This window comes from Pan paniscus, chromosome 1 (genome assembly GCF_029289425.2).
Source record: "Pan paniscus chromosome 1, NHGRI_mPanPan1-v2.0_pri, whole genome shotgun sequence".
NCBI classification, from domain to species: Eukaryota; Metazoa; Chordata; class Mammalia; order Primates; family Hominidae; genus Pan; species Pan paniscus.
The window spans coordinates 172,925,708-172,944,242 of record NC_073249.2 but is presented as its reverse complement, the minus strand read 5'-3'; the positions used below and the strand labels follow the sequence as shown (position 1 = coordinate 172,944,242).

The 18,535-nt window shown below is 48.0% G+C and overlaps 1 protein-coding gene across 3 annotated transcripts; it reads left to right on the top strand.

The window, feature by feature from the left end:
• Nucleotides 1-1,347: 1,347 nt before the first annotated feature.
• Nucleotides 1,348-18,468, top strand: DIO1 (iodothyronine deiodinase 1). Of its 3 annotated transcripts, XM_008967879.5 has the most exons (4): nucleotides 1,348-1,903; nucleotides 12,037-12,180; nucleotides 13,466-13,665; nucleotides 17,313-17,476. In XM_008967879.5, exons 1-4 carry the CDS (start codon nucleotides 1,567-1,569, stop codon nucleotides 17,379-17,381), a joined length of 750 nt encoding a protein of 249 aa, XP_008966127.2. In that variant the 5' UTR covers nucleotides 1,348-1,566; the 3' UTR covers nucleotides 17,382-17,476. The 3 variants fall into 3 exon arrangements, with proteins under 3 accessions (XP_008966127.2, XP_057154789.1, XP_057154791.1); XM_057298806.2 differs by lacking the exon at nucleotides 12,037-12,180 and having other exon boundaries at nucleotides 17,313-18,468; XM_057298808.2 differs by lacking the exons at nucleotides 12,037-12,180; nucleotides 13,466-13,665 and having other exon boundaries at nucleotides 17,313-18,468.
• The last annotated feature ends 67 nt before the right edge of the window (nucleotides 18,469-18,535 follow it).

The window sequence follows — 18,535 nt, the reverse complement described above, 5'->3', positions numbered from 1 at the left end:
GCATGGTGGCTCATTCCCATAATCCCAGCATTTTGATAGATCAAGGAAGGAGGATTGTTTGAGGTCAAGAGTTCAAGACCAGCCTGGGCAACATAAGGAGAAGCTATAACAGTCACAAAATTTGCCGGGTTTGGGTGGCACGCCTGTAGTCCTAACTACTCTGGCTGAGGTGAGAGGATGGCTAGAGCCCAGGAGTTCGAGGCTGCAGTGAGCTATGATCACACCACTGCCCTCCAGCCTGGTGACAGAGGAAGGAAACCCCGTCTCAATTATTAAAAAAAAAAAAAAGGTCTTGGGTGTATTTTAAAACACTTCCCAACTCTGAGCTCTATGATTCTTCTTTCAGTTTCTCCATTGAGCCATGCTGTCTCTGGCTTCTTGGCCTTTGGCCATGTGGTTCCTTCCACCAGGACACTATCCCCACTTTAGCCAGCTGACTGCTTGCCGTCTTTCTGGTTTCAGCATAGAAATCACTTCCTCAGTAAAGTCCTCTTGACTTCTCTAACCAGAATTAGCTTCCCCTTCTCCCTGCTCTCGTAGCCCATGCACACCCTCCGCCTCTGGACTTCATTTAGGAAATGGTAGTTTTTTGTTTACTTCTCTATTCCCCTCACTAGACCATGACTTCCTTGACAGAAGAGGGTGTTTTATTTATCACTCTATGCCCAGTGCTAAGGGGAGTTGCAGGCCCCAGGTTTTGTTAGGAATGGTCCCAGTTCTGTCTCTGCCCTGGGAGGTTTGAGATCCATATCCCCTGGGGAGGGCTCTGACTACAGAAATAGTCAACCACCAGCTAGAAGCCATGATTGGGGGCCGGGTGCGGTGGCTCGAGCCTGTAATCCCAGCACTTTTGGAGGCCAAGGCGGGTGGGTCATCTGAGGTCAGGAGTTCAAGACCAGCCTGACCAACACGGTGAAACCCTGTCTCTACTAAAAATACAAAAATTAGCCAGGCGTGGTGGCAGGTGCCTGTAATCCCAGCTACTCAAGAGGTTGAGGCAGGATAACTGCTTGAACCTGGGAGGCAGAGGTTGCAGTGAGCCAAGATCGTGCCACTGCACTCCAGCCTGGGCGACAGAGCGAGACTCCATCTCCAGCAACAACAACAAAAAACCATGGATGTTTGTTGGGAAAACAAAGATCTTTGTTGGGAAAAACATCTTTCATTAGTAAAAGAAGAGTTTGTGTATAAAGAATAACTAATAGCCAAATCTATTGAATTGTGAGAGAGCATCTAACAGGTTCTCTTTAAGTGTGGTCTTTTTAAGTACTTGTTTTTTAAAAAATTAATCAGAGGGAGAATTTAAGATGTGGAATCTACCAATCCAAGAACCTCTCAAAAGCTCAGGCAAAGAATTGGAAATGATAATGATTAAAACAGACCTTTGTGCACCTGGTTAGGAATTTTCTATCTCATGACAGAAAGGCAAACATCTTCTGACCTGACTCCTTCCCCTGGCCCGGGGTTGGCTGCTCCTACCCTGCACCTTCATTCAGCTCCGCCCAGTGTTGCCTGGCTGCAGCCTCTCTGCCCATAGAACTCAGAGCTTACTCTGGCTTTGCCGAGATGGGGCTGCCCCAGCCAGGGCTGTGGCTGAAGAGGCTCTGGGTGCTCTTGGAGGTGGCTGTGCATGTGGTCGTGGGTAAAGTGCTTCTGATATTGTTTCCAGACAGAGTCAAGCGGAACATCCTGGCCATGGGTGAGAAGACGGGTATGACCAGGAACCCCCATTTCAGCCACGACAACTGGATACCAACCTTTTTCAGCACCCAGTATTTCTGGTTCGTCTTGAAGGTCCGTTGGCAGCGACTAGAGGACACGACTGAGCTAGGGGGTCTGGCCCCAAACTGCCCGGTGGTCCACCTCTCAGGACAGAGGTGCAACATTTGGGAGTTTATGCAAGGTCAGGAGGCTGCCACACACTTGAGGGGTGCTTGAAATAGCAGTGGTAGAGGGGGATGAAGAGATGGGTTGGAAAGTCCTGAATTCTCCTACTACTTTTGCTGCTCCTTTTGGACCTTCTTGTCCTCTTCCTGCTTCCTGAAACTAGAACTTCTTGTGGATTGTTTCTCTAAGTAACATCACCACCTTCCCAGGCACTCAAATCACAAACCATCCTGTCTGGCATTTCAGCCCCTGGAACACTGCTCTTACTGTACAGGCTGATCTGCCTGGGCTGCTCTTTGCCCACCTCTCTGCCTGGTTAACTCTTGTTCAATCTTCAGACTGTTGCTCAATGACGCTTCTTTCAAGAAGCCAAGCCCAACTCTCCCATACTAGGCTACCCTCTCTCATCTGCCTGCTTAACATCCTAAACTTTTCTTTATTACACCTGTTGCGGTTTGTAATTATGTACGGCTGGCTAGGATTCATGTCTGCTTCCCTCACTAGTCTGCAAACTCAATGCAGGTCGAGACCATTGCTCTCACCCACTATTACACCCATGCCTGATGGTGGCACATGGTAGCTGCTCAGTAAATACTTGTTAAAGAGCTCTCGGCCGGGCGTGATGGTTCACGCCTGTAATCCCGGCACTTTGGGAGATTGAGGCTGGCAGATCACGAGGTCAGGAGTTCGAGACCATCCTGGCCAACATGATGAAACCCCCGTCTCTACTAAAAATACAAAAATTAGCCAGGCGTGGTGGTGTGCACCTGTAATCCCAGCTACTCGGGAGGCTGAGGCAGAAGAATCGCTTGAACCCCGGTGGCGGAGATTGCAGTGAGTCGAGATTGTGCCACTGCATTCCAGCCTGGGCAACAGAGTGAGACGCTGTCACAAATAAAAAAAAAGTCTCAGTTTTCTCTCTCTAACTCCACCCACTCCCCAGTCCAGGAAAACCAGTTTCGTCGACTTGAGTTCTTGACCGTTCCAGTTTTCTCTTTTTTGTCCTCCCAGCTTCTCTTCCTGCCAGAACTTCCTTCTCCCCCACTTGCCCACTCAGCCAGCCCAGCTTGTGAATGGCTGCCAGATTGCTCTTCTCTGAGTACATACCAGCTCAACCACTTTCAGCAGCTCCCCTCTGCATTTAGGATGAAGCCCAGGCTCAGCCTTGGATTCCAGGTCCTCCCTGGTCAGGCTCCAGCTTTTCTTCTCAATTCTACCTCTGAGCTCCCCGCCACACTCATTTCTTTCGGACAAACTGTTGGGCCTTGTACATCTCTTGTACTTTCCCTTGTCTTTGCCTTTGCTGACATCGGCTGGTCAAGAATGCCCTTCCCCTCTCCATCGCCGTCTATATCCCCCTCATTCATGTGGGTCCAGCTCTCCTGACACCTTGTCCTCCATGAAGCCACCTCAGCTCCCTACAGCTAGGCATGTGCTCTCTCCCTTCGGCTCATGGCTCTCTGTCTGCACCTCTCCTTGGACACTGCTGCTTCCTGCTCAGCACCTGGTACCTAAGCACAAGTCTTATTTCCCTGCCCAGTGGAGAGCCTCAGGAGAGGGTGTGTGTCTGATTTATCTCTGGATTCCTCAGCATGCTCGGCCCAGGGCCTAGATGCAGCAGGTAGAGAAGGCACCTGAGGCAGTTGGTTTATTCCGTGTTTTTCTTGTTTTTCTTTTTCTCTCTTTTTTTTTTTTTTTTTTTGAGACAGAGTCTCACTCTACTGCCCACGCTGGAGTGTAGGGGTATGATCACGACTCACTGCATCCTCGATTTACCAGGCTCAAGCCATCCTCCCACCTTAGCCTCCTTAGTACCTGGGACAACAAGTGCACACCACAATGCTCGGCTAATTTTTGCATTTTTTGTAGAGGTGGGGTTTCACCATGTTGCCCAGGCTGGTCTCGAACTCCTGGACTCAAGTGATCCACCCACTTCGGCCTTCCAAAATGCTGGGATTACAGGCATGAGCCACTGTGCCTGGCCTATCCTGTGTTTTTGAAAGAATGTTCTTTAGAACCTAAGTTCCACAGATATGCTTTACTATGCAGTGTCGCCTGGTCAAAGTAGTTGGGAAACCCTGAATACTATATCCTCCTCCTGTGCAATTTCATGTGCAATTTCATATGCACATGAGTGTATGCACATGAGGAGTTTCCAGTTCCATAGAACAGATGGAGGTAATAAACAAATCCTTACAGTCCTATGAAATGGGGGAGGCTATAAAAAATAGAACTTTTGCCTGGAGGACTTGGAAGTTTTCCTGGAGGAGGTGGCTCTGGAACTAGGTCTTGAAGAATGAGTCAGATTTTTGTAGCCTGACAAGGAAAAAGGGAAGAGTGTTTTAGAGGGGAAGGCAGGAGCTTCTTTTGTTTTGCTGTTCATTCATAATTTTAAACCACAGTGCACAAATGACCTCAGTTTATTCAACAAATGTTCACTAATTCCATTGGTAGTAAGAGCAATGGTAATAACTAACTTACCACATGCCCATGTGCCAAGCACTGTAACAGAACCGGGCCAATTTGCTGAATGCCAGTCATCTGCAGTTCAGTTCCCTGAAAGCCAGCTTGCCTCATGGCCAATTCATGGAATGTACTTGCATCATGTAACTGTCCACTTTCAGTGAGGCAGTTTACATTTTAAAGACTGTTGAATTTGGTCTGAGCCCCGTGGCTCACGCCTTTAATTCCAGCACTTTGGGAGGCTGAGGCGGGCAGATCACTTGAGGTCAGGAGTTCAAGACCAGCCTGGCCAACATGATGAAACCTCGTCTCTACTAAAAATACAAAAATCAGCCAGGCATGGTGGCATGCACCTATAATCCCAGCTACTCAGAAGGCTGAGGCATGAGAATCACTTGAACCCAGGAGGCAGAGGTTGCAGTGAGCCGAGATCGCACCACTGCACTCCAGCCTGGGTGACAGAGCGAGACTCTGTCTTAAAATAAAATAAAATAAAATATAAAATAAAATAAAATAAAATAAAAACTGTTCAGTTTGTCTCTGCTCCCTGCTGCTGCAGCTGAGACTGAAAATTGGTAAGAGTGACCAGTTGCAGTGGCCCATGCCTGTAATCCCAGCACTGTGAGCGGCTGAGTGGGAGGATTGCTTGAACCCAGGAGTTCAAGAACAGCCTGTGCAACAGAGTGGAACCCTGTCTCTACAAAATATTTAAAAATTAGTGGGATGAGGTGGTGTGAGCCTGTAGTCCCAGCTACTCAGGAGGCTGAGTTGGGAGGGTCACTTAAGCCCAGGAGGTCGAGGCTTCAGTGAGCCATGTTCATGCTAGTGCACTCCAGCCTAGGTAACAGAGTTAAGACCTTGTCTCAAAAATAAATAAGTAAATAAAATTAAAAATTTTTAATGGTAAGAGGAGGGGACTGAAGCAAAAGAAAAATCTATTTGCAAAATAGAGTTTACTTTCAGCACATTAACCCAAAGTCCCCTGAAATCATAGGTACTAACAATACGGAAATAAACACCATGGGCCTCTGCCCTGGAAGGCCTCATAACTCAGAGTGAGAGATGGTGTAGTGACAGGGAAGCAGAGGGCACTGGGGGCAGGAACCCTGTTAAGAGTAGGGTAAGGAGGTGGCCAAGGGAAAGCTTCCTGGAGGAGAGGATGGTGTGCTGATTGTCTAGGGACAGTGAAACCTTGGGGTGGGTGAGGAAGAGGGGAATGGAAAGCAGGGCAGGGCAGAGAGGAGGAGCAGCAGAGGTCTGAGATGTGGAGAAGCAACATTCAGTTTGGCACAAGTGGGGTCCCAGAGGCAGGAAGGGGTGAAGGATGAGGCTGAAGGCATCATCAGGAACCAGAGCTTACGGGGCCTTGTGTGTCGTAGCTGCAGGTTGACTTTATCCTGAGAGTACTGGTGAGTTCTGGAAGGGTTTCCAAGTGAGAAGTAAACATGATCAGTTCTGCTTATTAGAAAGACATTGGCCGAGCATGGTGGCTCACACCTGTAATCCCAGCACTTTGGGAGGCCGAGGCCAGTGGGTCACTTGATGTCAGGAGTTCGAGACCAGCCTGGCCAACCTGATGAAATCCTGTCTCTACTAAAAATACAAAAATTAGCCAGGCATCGTGGCATGCACCTGTAATCCCAGCTACTTGGGAGGCTGAGGCAGGAGAATTGCTTGAACCCGGGAGGCGGAGTTTGTAGTGAGCTGAGACTGCGCCACTGCACTCCAGCCTGGGCAACAAAGCAAGACTCTGTCTCAAAAAAAAAAAAAAAAAAAAAAAAAAAAGAGACATGTTGTAACTACTTTGGAAACCCACCAGGCCACCAAAAAGCTCTGTTGTATGCTTTGGGTATAAACTCTGAACTCAGAGCCAGAGACAGAGAGACATGAAGAATCTTTACTGATAATCTAAAGCAACCGCTTCGTTTTTGAGATGCAAAGGTCCAGAGAGGTGAATGACTCGCTTAGAGTCACACAGTGAGTTCTTAGAAGAGCCGGAACTAGACTTCTGACTCTCAGCTCGTGCACTTGCTGCTACTGGATACGACAGCAGGAGCTCAGGGAAACTCTCAGCCACCTCCAGCCCTCTGTGTGTCCACACACACGCACACACACACAATATACACACACTCTTGGACACACACAGAACAAAACATCGAGTAACTGGCATGGTGTGGCAGAAGGCAAGTTCTGGATGATTTACTTTCTGGATACCTGAGAGTTAATCTGAAATTGGCTTCATTTCAGCCCCTGTTTAAAATCTTCTAACATCTTTCCAGCTGTACTTACAAGTGTTGTCCAATAACTATAAATAGGATTTCTCTGCTGACAGATCCTGACGTGGGGGGTAATTTACTGGTCTGGGCTGTTTTCCCATTTATACAAAGGAGTTGGACTTGATAGTCTTCACTGGATTCTCGAAATGGTGTTCTCTGCACTGTGGTCTGTGGACATGGGCAGGGTGCCAGCCCCCATGCACCCATCCTTTACCTCTCTGCTGCTGAGGAAAGCAGAGAGCTTAGTTTAAACTTTGCCCTCAATACTGACCACTGTACCCAACCACACTATAAATAATTAAACAAATGGCTCTGTCTCTTCCAGGGTCTGAATCAGTGGATGTTGAGTTTTTTTCCCAATTAAAAACAAAATTTCATACAGCTGACACTTAGAGTTGATCATGACCATACGTTTTTTGGGTTCTTTATTTTTTATTTTTATTGAGATGGGGTCTCATGCTGTTGCCCAGGCTGGAGTGCAATGGCACGATCGTAGCTCACAGCAGCCTCATTCCTGGGCTCAAGTGGTCTTGCTGCCTCAGCCTCCCAAGTAGCTGGGACTAGACATGTGTCACCACGCCTAGATAATTTTTTTTTAAGAGACGGGGTCCTGCTATGTTGCCCAGGCTTTTTGGGTTCCTACCTAAAGAGTGACAGAGTGACTCTCTGGGGTCATTGGAGACCAGTGACCAGTCACTTGGCCACAATTGACCTCTGAGCTGCCCTCCTGAAGCCTGGGCCTCCTTGTCACATGGGTGAGAAATCATAGTGCAGTCAACCAGCAGAGACTGAGGCCACTCAATGCCTCCTCAGGACTCTTAAGAAAAAGTCTGACCCAAGGACAAGGAGAGCTGCTTCGTATGTCCAGTGAAACTAGTCTGCTTTCCTCTCATATGCTAAAAATTGAGAATATAAGCCAATTTTGTTTCTTCTTTTACTTGGCCACCAGGAAACTCAGAGTCAAAATATAGCTCAGTTATAACAAATGCATGGGACCTATGGCCTGTGTGTATTCCGTTTTCCCCTCCTGTTCTACGCCTCCCAGAGGGGCATGATTAAAAAAAATTCTGGCCAGGTGCAGTGGCTCACGCCTGTAATCCCAGCACTTTGGGAGGCCAAGGCTGGTGAATCGCTTGAGGTCAGGAGTTCAAGACCAGCCTGGCCAACATGGAGAAACCCTGTCTCTACTAAAAATACAAAAATTAGCCAGGCATGGTGGCGCACGCTTGTAATCCCAGCTACTTAGGAGGCTGAGGCAGGAGAATTCCCTGAACTTGGGAGGCGGAGGTTGCAGTGAGCTGAGATCACGTTTTTGCACTACAGCCTGGGTGACAGAGGAAAACTCCCTCTCAAAAATAAAAAATAAAAAATTCCATTTAACGTGTTAGTATAGGTGTAAGGAGCTTTAAATTCTTTGCAGAATACAGAGGGGGTATAGTTAACCAAATAAACCACATGTAAGTTAAGATGCCCTCTACTCCCCATCTATCTGCAAACCCTGTCAATTCTGCCTTCTCCCCAGCTCCACTGCCCCACACTAGCTAGCCCAGGCGCCCATTTTCTCTCTTTCTCTCTTATACAGACAGGGTCTCATTCTGTGGCCCAGGCTGAAGGGCAATGGCACAATCACAGCTGACTACAGCCTCAACCTCTTAGGCTTAATGGACGCTCCGGCCTCAGCCTCTTGAGTAGCTGGGACTACAGGCACACCCTACCAGGGCCAGCTAACTTTTTTTTTTTTTTTCAGAGATAAGGTCTCACTGTGTTGCCCAGGGTGGTCTTGAACTCATGGGCTCAAGCGATCCTCCTGCCTCAGCCTCCCAAAATCTGGGATTACAGGTGTGAGCTACTGCATCCAGACCCATTGTCTTTCATGTAGACTTCTCCAGTGCCCCCTAACTGCTTATCCCTCACTTTCATTTTCACTCTTAGTCCTTTCTCCACAGAGCAGCCAGAGTGATCTTCAAGTGTAAATCTGGTTATTACATGGCCCTACTGTAGCAGTCAGGTTCTGGCTTGTAAGCAACAGAAGCTCCCTCTGGTTTTCTTGGTCACACACACATATGTACATAAAGGAACATACTGGAAAGATGTTGAGTGCTTTCCAGAAACAATATCAGCTGGTCTTGATTGGACTGTCTTTTAGCATCAATAGTTGGGCCTGGATCCTGCTGTCATTGTGGTTGCCATGGGAACCCATCACCATCCCTTACAGGAGCACCACAACTGGGCTGTGGATGAATTCTGCCGTCTCAATGACTCCCAGAATCAAAGATCTATGTGGAAGGGTATAATTAGCCCAGCTGGGGTCACTGCCTGAGCCCTGGCTGCCAGGGGCAGAGTGCGAACCTGGCCCTTCTGTCTTCCATAGAGCAAGGCTGGGCACACTGTTTCATAAATAGAATACAAAATAGGGAATTCTAAGTAGGAAGGAGAGTTAGGAGTTGGGCAGCCAAAACTGCAACAAACAAGTCAGATATAGTCAAGTGCACCTATAGTTCCAGCTACTCAGAAGGCTGAGGCAGGAGGATCACTTGAGCCCAGAAGTTCAAGGCTGTAGTGTATTATGATGGCACCTGTGAATAGCCACTGCATTCCAGTCTGGGCAACGTAACAAGATCTCATCTCTCAAAAAAAAAAAAATGAAAAAGAAAATATGCAACAATATTCACCACCCTTGCTTTATATTCCTGATAGCCCACATACCTAGGATAAAATCCAGATTCTTTACAAAGGCTTATAGGAGCCTGCCTGCTCTGGTCCATCCCTAACACTCCAACCCTTCTCTTGTTGCTCTCTATGCCTGGTTCCTGCCAGTGGTTTTGTGGGGCCTTGAACACACCAAGTTCTCTCCCTCCTTGGGGACTCTGTGTGAGTCTCTTTGGCTAGAATCCCTTTCTCCCTTTTCCCATGGCTGGTTCTCTCCTGTTTTTCATTTCTCACGTTAAATGGCAGCTCCTCAAAGGCCTTCCCTGCCCCGCCTGTCTAAAGTAGGTAACTCCTTTATAGCCTCTCTCGTAACACTGATCACAATTTGAAACTTCTTCATTTACGCATTTACTTACTTTTTTTTGCCTGTCTCCCCACTAAGCAGACTTCAAACTGCACACAGCCAGAGAGCTGCTGGTCTCATTCTCTGCCGAATCCCCAGTGTGTGGCAGGGAGACTTGCATATTTTAAGTGCTGAATAAATATTTGTAGATAGGATGAGAGTATACTACATTCTGGAGATTCGAGGATGAATGAGGAACAGGCCCTGTCCTCAGGGGACAATGAGTAGGGGGGTTTGGGGGTATGTGGACACTTAAACAGGCCATGTCACAGTGCAAGAGTAGCCATGCTCCAATAAATGTATGGTAAGGGCTCAACAACGTCAGCTCTGGCCGTAAGAAACCACAGGAGGCCGGCTGCTCCCCAGAGTTGTCCTTGGTCTAGGATGGGGAGTTACAGAAGGCTTCCACCCAGGGCTGGCTTCATGGACATGGGACCAGTGAATCACACAGGGACCTACACTCAAAAGGGCCTTGTCCTTGGGATCTAATGTTCTGCAGCAGCTGTCTTGAATTTTTGTTGCTGTTGTTGTTCTTAGCACACCAGAGTTGTAAAGTATGTCTTGAAATTCTTCATAATTTTATCTTTGAATCTGCATTTTGTAAGTGAAACCCTGTGGGACAATGGAGCATGCCCCGAGGACTTGGAGCCTCTGCTTGCACAGGCTCCTGCCTTCCACAGCCTCCCTGCCCTCCACAGCCTCCCTGCCCCTCCAGGACATGTTCTCTAAGGCCCACTCTCCCATCCCCAGGTGCTCCTTCCTGCTTCCACCCAGTGACTGCTGCCATCTCCTGACCCCAGAGTGGGCCTGGATACAGACATGAGGAAGGTGGGGGTCAGGTGTCACATCCCCCAGTGTTGCATGGCAGCTGTCCCCATCCCGGGCTCGCAGTGCCATAGTGCAATTCGTCAAGTGACTGAGGGTGGGGGAAGCTTCTTGCCCACCCTTTCCCCCATCAAGGTACCTAGTATGTTCCTTACAGAGGTTGCAATACCCTGTGGGTTGGGGTGGTGGGCAGGTGGGAAGGGGCCATGTCTGGCTCAACTTATGTGATGCTGGGCGGGGCATGGCATGTTGGTCTGGTGGCTGGAGGGAAAGGGAAGTGCACACACACTCGGTCTCTGGGGTGCTGGGTAGCTGTGAGGATCTGCTCTCACTCTATGAATATCCAAGGGGAGTATGACATCAAATAGCAACTAAAAGACATGATGCCAGGTCAAGAGAGGGACTACAGAAGATTAGAAATGTCTTTGTATTTCAGGCTGGGCACGGTGGCTCAGGCCTGTAATCCCAGCACTTTGCGAGGCCGAGGCCAGCGGATCACTTGAGGTCAGGAGTCTGAGACCAGCCTGGCCAACATAGTGAAACCCCATCTCTACTAAAAATACAAAAATTAGCCAGGTGTGGTGGTGTGCACCTGGAGTCCCAGCTACTCAGGAGGCTGAGGCAGGAGAATCACTTGAACCCCGGAGGCGGAGGTTGCAGTGAGCTGAGATCACACCACTGCACTCCAGCCTGGGTGAGACTCCATCTCAAAAAAATAAAAAAGAAACGTCTTTATATTTTAATAAATTTAATGGCACTTTCCCCCACTTTTTGAACAAGGAACCCTGCATTTTCATTTGGCAGCAGGCCCAGCAAATTATGCAGCTGGTCCTGCTCCTAGCGTTCACTCTCTTTGTGGAGCTGCCTTTGGTGCCTCCCTACTTCATAGCTCAGGGAGGAGATACAAGCTCATAGCAACAGCTTACATTTATTAAGCACCTACTATGGGCCAGTAACCAGTTTAAGCCCTTATCTCTATTAATTTATTTAATCCTCCTAACAGTGCTACAAAGTATTATTATGCCCCCCTTGTGGATGAGGAAACTGAAGTGCTATGCATAGAAAGAGCACTGAATTGAGAGTTCAGAAACCAGAATGTTCATTTTAACTCCTCACTGACCTGCTGTGTGACCTGGAGCAAGTGTGTAAAACTCAGTTTCTTTGTCTATAAAATGGGGGAAAAAATGACCAACCTTGCAGTATTACTAATCCCATCGCATGACAGAATGGATGCATACCTGCCTTATAAACTGCATGAAAGGGACTCCTCTTATATTTAAACTGCTATGCGGCAACTGCAGGTGGTCCACTGAGACCACCTAAAAAAACCTCTCATTTTAGAGAGGAGTAAACCAGCTCCAGCCCCTGCTAAGTCATGCTCTCTAGGTGTCGGACCCCAGTGCCTAGGACCCATCCTGGGGTGGGGGGTGGGGGGCAATAAAAATAACAGAATTGAACATAGGAGTGAAAATGGTGCTTGTAAAAGAAAGCTGTGTGTAGAGTCTCAGTTTGTGATGGTTGTTGCTGTTTCAGGTAATAGGCCACTGGTGCTGAATTTTGGAAGTTGTACCTGACCTTCATTTATGTTCAAATTTGACCAGTTCAAGAGGCTTATTGAAGACTTTAGTTCCATAGCAGATTTTCTTGTCATTTACATTGAAGAAGCACATGCATCAGGTACAGAAAGATTCTCTGCCTCTTCTACCTCTTCCCACTCTCTTTTCTCTCTCCCTTTTCCCCAGGCCCCATCTCGAGGTTGGGAGGTGGAAGGAGGAAGAGGAGGGGAGAGGGAAAGAGCCGCTATTCACTGAGCACCCACCACTCCCAGGCCCTGCACTGGGCTAACCTCACAGTCTGTGCTTTCAACCAGGGTACAGAAAGCAGAACACCTGGAGTGACAGGGTCTGGCTAGGAGAGGATTCTAACATTTTGATCGGATAAATAGGGAAGTCAAGGGAGAAGTACTGATTTGAACACATTTACAAAGAATTCAGACCCAAAATGTCACAGGTGAAATGACGGCCATATGGCTATTTTTTTTTTTTTTTTTTTTGAGACAGGGTCTTGTTCTGTCGCCTGAGCTGGGGCTGGAATGCAATAGCACTCACATGGCTCACTGCGGCCTCAACCTCCTGGGCTAAATCAATCCTCCTGTCTCAGCCTTCCAAGTAGCTGGAACTGCAGGCATACGCCACCATGCCCAGCTAGTTTTTTGTATTTTTTGTAGAAACAGAGTTTCACCATGTTACTCGGGCTGGTCTCAAACTCCTAGGTTCAAACAATCTGCCCACCTCGGCCTCCCAAAGTGCTGGGATTACAGTCGTGAGCCACTGCGCCCAGCCTATATTTGTATTTTTGAAAGAACACTGTGGTGAAGAATTAGGAGAAAAAGTAGTACTTAAACTCAGTATGAATTAGAATCATCTGGAAGGCTGTTAAAACGCAGATGTCTGGGTCCCATTCCTAGTCCATCCAGGCTGATGCCTAGGGTTTGCACTACTTAACAAACTTCCAGGTGACGCTGATGCTGTTAGTCTGGGGACACACACTTAGAGAACTACTGATCTAAACCCTTGCCTCTCCAAGTATGGTCTAGGCGCCAGCAGTCTTGGCATCCTGGGAGTTAGATGGACTCTCAGTTCCACCTTCGACAGACCGAATCAGAATCTTCCTATAACAAGGTCCCCAAATGATTCATGCACATTCAAGATCAAGGAGTGCTGGTTTGTTGGACTATTTCACATTGAAGAGCAGGGGTCTGGCAGACAGGAGCCCTGGGCTTCAGTTCTGGATCAATCACTAATTCCTGACGTGACCTTGCACATTCAACCATAATGGGAAACCAGGCCAAATCATTGCCAAGGGCTCCTCTGAGAACCTCAGTTAAAAGTGAGGGGCTATTTAGTCTGCAGGAAGTGTGTGCTGTGTCAATGGGACTCAGTGCCTGGCCTTTCTCTTGTAGATGGCTGGGCTTTTAAGAACAACATGGACATCAGAAATCACCAGAACCTTCAGGACCGCCTGCAGGCAGCCCATCTACTGCTGGCCAGGAGCCCCCAGTGCCCTGTGGTGGTGGACACCATGCAGAACCAGAGCAGCCAGCTCTACGCAGCACTGCCTGAGAGGCTCTACGTAATCCAGGAGGGCAGGATCCTCTACAAGGTGGTGACCTGGGGACAGGGGGCCCAGGGAGGGCAAAGGGGCCCAGGGAGGGCAAGGGCAAAGAGAAGGCTTTGCATCAAGCAGAACTGGATTCAAATCACCACCCAGCCACTTACCAGCCATGTGACCATGGGCGAGTGCTTTCACTTCTTGGAGTTCCTTCAATTTCCTCTTCTGCAAAATGGGAATGTTGGTCTCCACCTCACGGGGGATGAAATAATGCACACAAATGTCCCTAGCATTTGGACTGGAGCTGCATCCTCCTGGCTTCCTTTTGAACCCAGATGAAGGCCCAGTCCTGGTCTGGTTTCAAACTCAGAGACAGAGAATGTTGTTTTTGTTTTCTGTTTTTTGGGTTTCTTTCTTTCTTTCTTTCTTTTTTTTTTTTGAGACAGACTCTCACTCTGTTGCCCAGGCTGGAGTGCAGAGGGGTGACCTTGGCTCACTGCAACCTCCACCTCCTGGGTTCAAGCAATTCTCCTGCTTCAGCCTCCCAAGTAGCTGGGACTACAGGCGCACACCACGCCCAGCTAATTTTTGTATTTTTAGTAGAGATGGGGTTTCACCATGTTAGCCAGGCTGGTCTTGAACTCCTGGCCTCAAGTGATCTGCCCGCCTTGGCCTCCCAAAGTGTTGGGATAACAGGCGTGAGCCACCGTGCCCGGTCTGTTTTTGTTTTATGAACAATGTTCAGAGAGGGGAATTGACTTGTCCAAGGTCACGCTGGGCAAGGCTCTGATTTCAATTCTAAAGCCCTTGATTGGGTGGGCCAGAAATGAGAAGGTCTGAAGCTGCTAACATCTGAGGCAGGCCTGAACCAGGGCTGGCGGGGTAGAAGTCTCAAGGGGAATGGAACCCGTGGTTTGGAGCTGGAAATGCTGGACGCAGGGATGTGAGGCAGAAATGCATTTCAGGCTCCCTTTCTTGTGATTGCTTCCTCTCAAAAGTTCCAGCCTGGTCAGGGTGAGGGAGGTAAGCACAGCCTCTGACTCTTTAGACACAGTTGGCTTGGGCTCCCTTAAGAAGGTAGAAACTACATTTTAAAGCTATTGAAGGGATTTCAAGCCTTGGGGAGCAGATGAAACCAAGTATGTGGATGCTCCTCTGTCCACAGATCAAGATCAAGCTGACCCTACTTATTCAGATAAAACAAGCAAAAACTTGCAGGCAAATTCCCAAGGTGCAAGGGTCACAGTAGAAGAATGTGGGTCCTTCATCCTTTCCTGTACCTTGGGACATGGTTCAGTCATGATTGAGGCACCCTGGGCACTGAATCCCTACCTTGGGTTAGGCCCTGTGCAAATACTGGAAACACAAAAATGAATTGAAAATGACTCATACCTAGCCAGGTGCGGTGGCTCACGCCTGTAATCCCAGCACTTTGGGAGTCCGAGGCAGGCTGATCACTTGAGGTTGGGAGTTGGAGACCAGCCTGACCAACATAGTGAAACCCTGTCTCTACTAAAAATACAAAATTAGCCAGGCGTGGTGGCGCATGCCTGTAATCCGAGCTACTTGAGAGGCTGAAGCAGGAGAATCGCTTGTACCCGGGAGGCAGAGGTTGCGGTGAGCGGAGATCACACCATTGCACTCCAGCCTGAGCAACAAGAGTGAAACTCTGTCTTGAAAAAAAAAAAAAAAAAAAAAAAAATGACCGGCCGGGCGCAGTGGCTCATGCCTGTAATCCCAGCACTTTGGGAGGCTGAGGCAGGCAGATCACGAGGTCATGAATTCGAGACCAGCCTGACCAACATGGTGAAACCCTGTCTCTACTAAAAATACAAAAATTAGCCAGGCATGGTGGCATGTGCCTATAATCCCAGCTACTTGGGAGGCTGGGGCAGGAGAATTGCTTGAACCCGGGAGGCGGAGGTTGCAGTGAGCCGAGATCGCACCACTGCACTCCAGCCTTGGCAAAAGAGCGAGACTCCGTCTCAAAAAAAAAAAAAGAAAAAAAGAAAATGGCCCACACCCTTACTTCAAGGTACTCACAGGCTGAGGGATAAGGAAGACCCAAATAAGACTATTACAGTGTCCCAACTGCTGGGGGACTCCAGAGCAGGGGTCAGCACGCCTTTTCTGTATAGGGCCTGATAGTAAATATTTTCAACTTTGTGCCAAGTAATCCCTGTCGCAACAATTCAATTCTGCTGTTATAGCACAACAGCAGCTGCAGACGACATGCAAATGAAAGCATGTGAGGCATCAGGACTAACCTGGCTCTCAGACTGTAAGTTTTTCAACCTCTGGGGAAGGGTAGGCTTCTCAGAGGGGGCAGCAATTGCTTGGGCCTTAAAGGATAAGGAGTTGGCCTAGTGAGCACAGTGAGTGAATATCACTGAGGTATAGGGAAGAGGGTGGGTGGAGGCACTGAGGCATAGTAGGGCAGAGTGTGAATAAATGATTAGGGACATTGGGGTTACACAGGGGTCTCATTCTAGACCAAGGGGTTTGGTCTTCATCTTAGGGCAAAGGAGAGCCACTGACGGGTTTGGAGCAGGAAAGAGACATGATCGGACCTGTACTTAGAACGTTCACTGGCTCACGGCTGTAACTCTAGCACTTTGGGAGGCCCAGGTGGGTGGATCACCTGAGGTCAGGAGTTCAAGACCAGCTTGGCCAACATGGTGAAACCCTGTCTCTACTAAAAGTACAAAAAAATTAGCCAGGCGTGGTGGCGTGCGCCTGTAATCCCAGCTACTTGTGAGGCTGAGGCACGAGAATTGTTTGAACCCGGGAGGCGGAGTTTGCAGTGAGCAAAGATTGTGCCAGTGCACTCCAGCCTGGGCGACAGAGTGAGACTCTCTCAAAAAAAAAAAAGAAAAGAAAAAGAAAGTTCACTGGTTCCATGGCCGGGCATGGTGGCTCATGCCTGTAATCCCGGCACTTTGGGAGGCCAAGGCGGGCAGGTCACTTGAGGCCAGGAGTTCGAGACCAGCCTAGCCCACGTGGCGAAACCCTGTCTCTACTAAAAATACAAAAATTTGCCAGGCATGGTGGAGTGCACCCGTATTCCCTGCTACTCAGGAGGCTGAGGCAGGAGAATTGCTTGAACCTGGGAGGCAGAGGTTGCAGTGAATCAAGATTGCGCCATTGCACTCCAGCCTGGGCAACAGAGCGAGACTCTGTCTCAAAAAAAAAAAGAAAAAAGTTCACTGGTTCCTGGTTGAAAAATGGACAGGAGGGAGCAGGGACTAAGGACTGGGGATAGCTGGGAGGGGTGGCAGCTGCCCAGGTTGTAGGATGAAAAGGGCTGACCTAGGGCAGTAGAACTGGAGAGGCAGAGATGGTTCTGAGGTAGGATGGGTAGAACTTGATGTGAAGGCTGGAGAAGATTAGGCCAGTCTGAAGGTCTGATTATGGAAGAAAAGCTTATTTGTACAGAACCCTTCTCTTTTTGAAAGACTATGTCACTTTATGTCCTCTAGTTTTTCTACTTCTCTGTCCAACTTCCTGTTAACTGCTGATGCCACTGTACACACTTTCTCAACCACCTCACGGTTGCATCTGCCATTGAATTAGCCATGCTGATGGCTCCTACATAGACATCATTTGACCAGCTCTTGCAACTAACCTCTAGACCTACATGTTCCTTACAACTTGGAAATCCTTACAAGTTGGGAATGCCTGATTCATTTCTCTTGCAGGGTAAATCTGGCCCTTGGAACTACAACCCAGAGGAAGTTCGTGCTGTTCTGGAAAAGCTCCACAGTTAATCTGGACAGATACCTCAATTCTAGGTGACCAACGGGAGGGCTTCTCAAGGCTTAGCTCTCCCTGAGACCCAGCTGGCTTTTACCCTTGACCTGTGTCCCTAGCTGAATCACTAGCTCAGATTTTTCTGATCTAAGCAAACAACTCCCAGCTGAGGAATGCAGGCCACAGCACCCAATCAAGACAAATTGTTATTATCAGAAAATGAAGCAACACTTGAGCTGTTCAGGCCAGTTCCCTGTTGAAGAAACAGTTCCCTGTTGAAGAAAGTAGAGCCTGACACTGCTCCCACTGTGGAGACCACATTCCCTGCACACCGTCTTTGAGAGAGCAGTTGCACTCTACAGGCACACTTCTGAGGTACGGTATCTCTCTCCAGCCACTCTGATACCAAGTAATTCAAGCTGGCATTCCTTCTATTAGGGAAATTCATTTTACCTGATTTGCATTTATGGAATTGATCATTTAAGACACTAAATTAGTTTTTAGAACCAATTATGGGAAGAATTCCAGTTGTTAGGAAGAGATGAGGAGTTGGAAGAGGAGGGATTAGAAACAGGAGGAGGCAGTCATCCTCTCCTTGCCAAAAGATTTAAACCTGTCCACATCGGTGGCGATGATGGGTGAGTTTCCATGGTAACACATCTCTAATTTTACCAGGGAAGAGGAGAGTACTCACTTTACCATCTTTGAATATATTTCGTAGAAATCTAGCTCTCTGTACCCTGAAATCTTCCACTAGCCTCACTTTTCAACAGAGTCATCTAGAAGGGAGGGTTGGCTCCCCAAAAGCATAACCTTGACCAAACCAAACAATAGGCACCAGCAATGCTGTCATTCAGTTATGCAGAAGCTCATATGTGAAATTCTGTTTCTCTGATTTCTTCGCAAGTCTCTTAATGGTCATTTGTGTTAGATTACATCAAACTGACGGATAGCCATTGGTATTCATCTATTTTAACTCTGTGTCTTTACATATTTGTTTATGATGGCCACAGCCTAAAGTACACACGGCTGTGACTTGATTCAAAAGAAAATGTTATAAGATGCAGTAAACTAATAACAGAATTATTAAAATATATCAGGCTATTTTGGATGGCTTCAGTGTGATCTTTACATTTTCTTTTCCAATTTGTATCTGATTACCCAGTGTAAT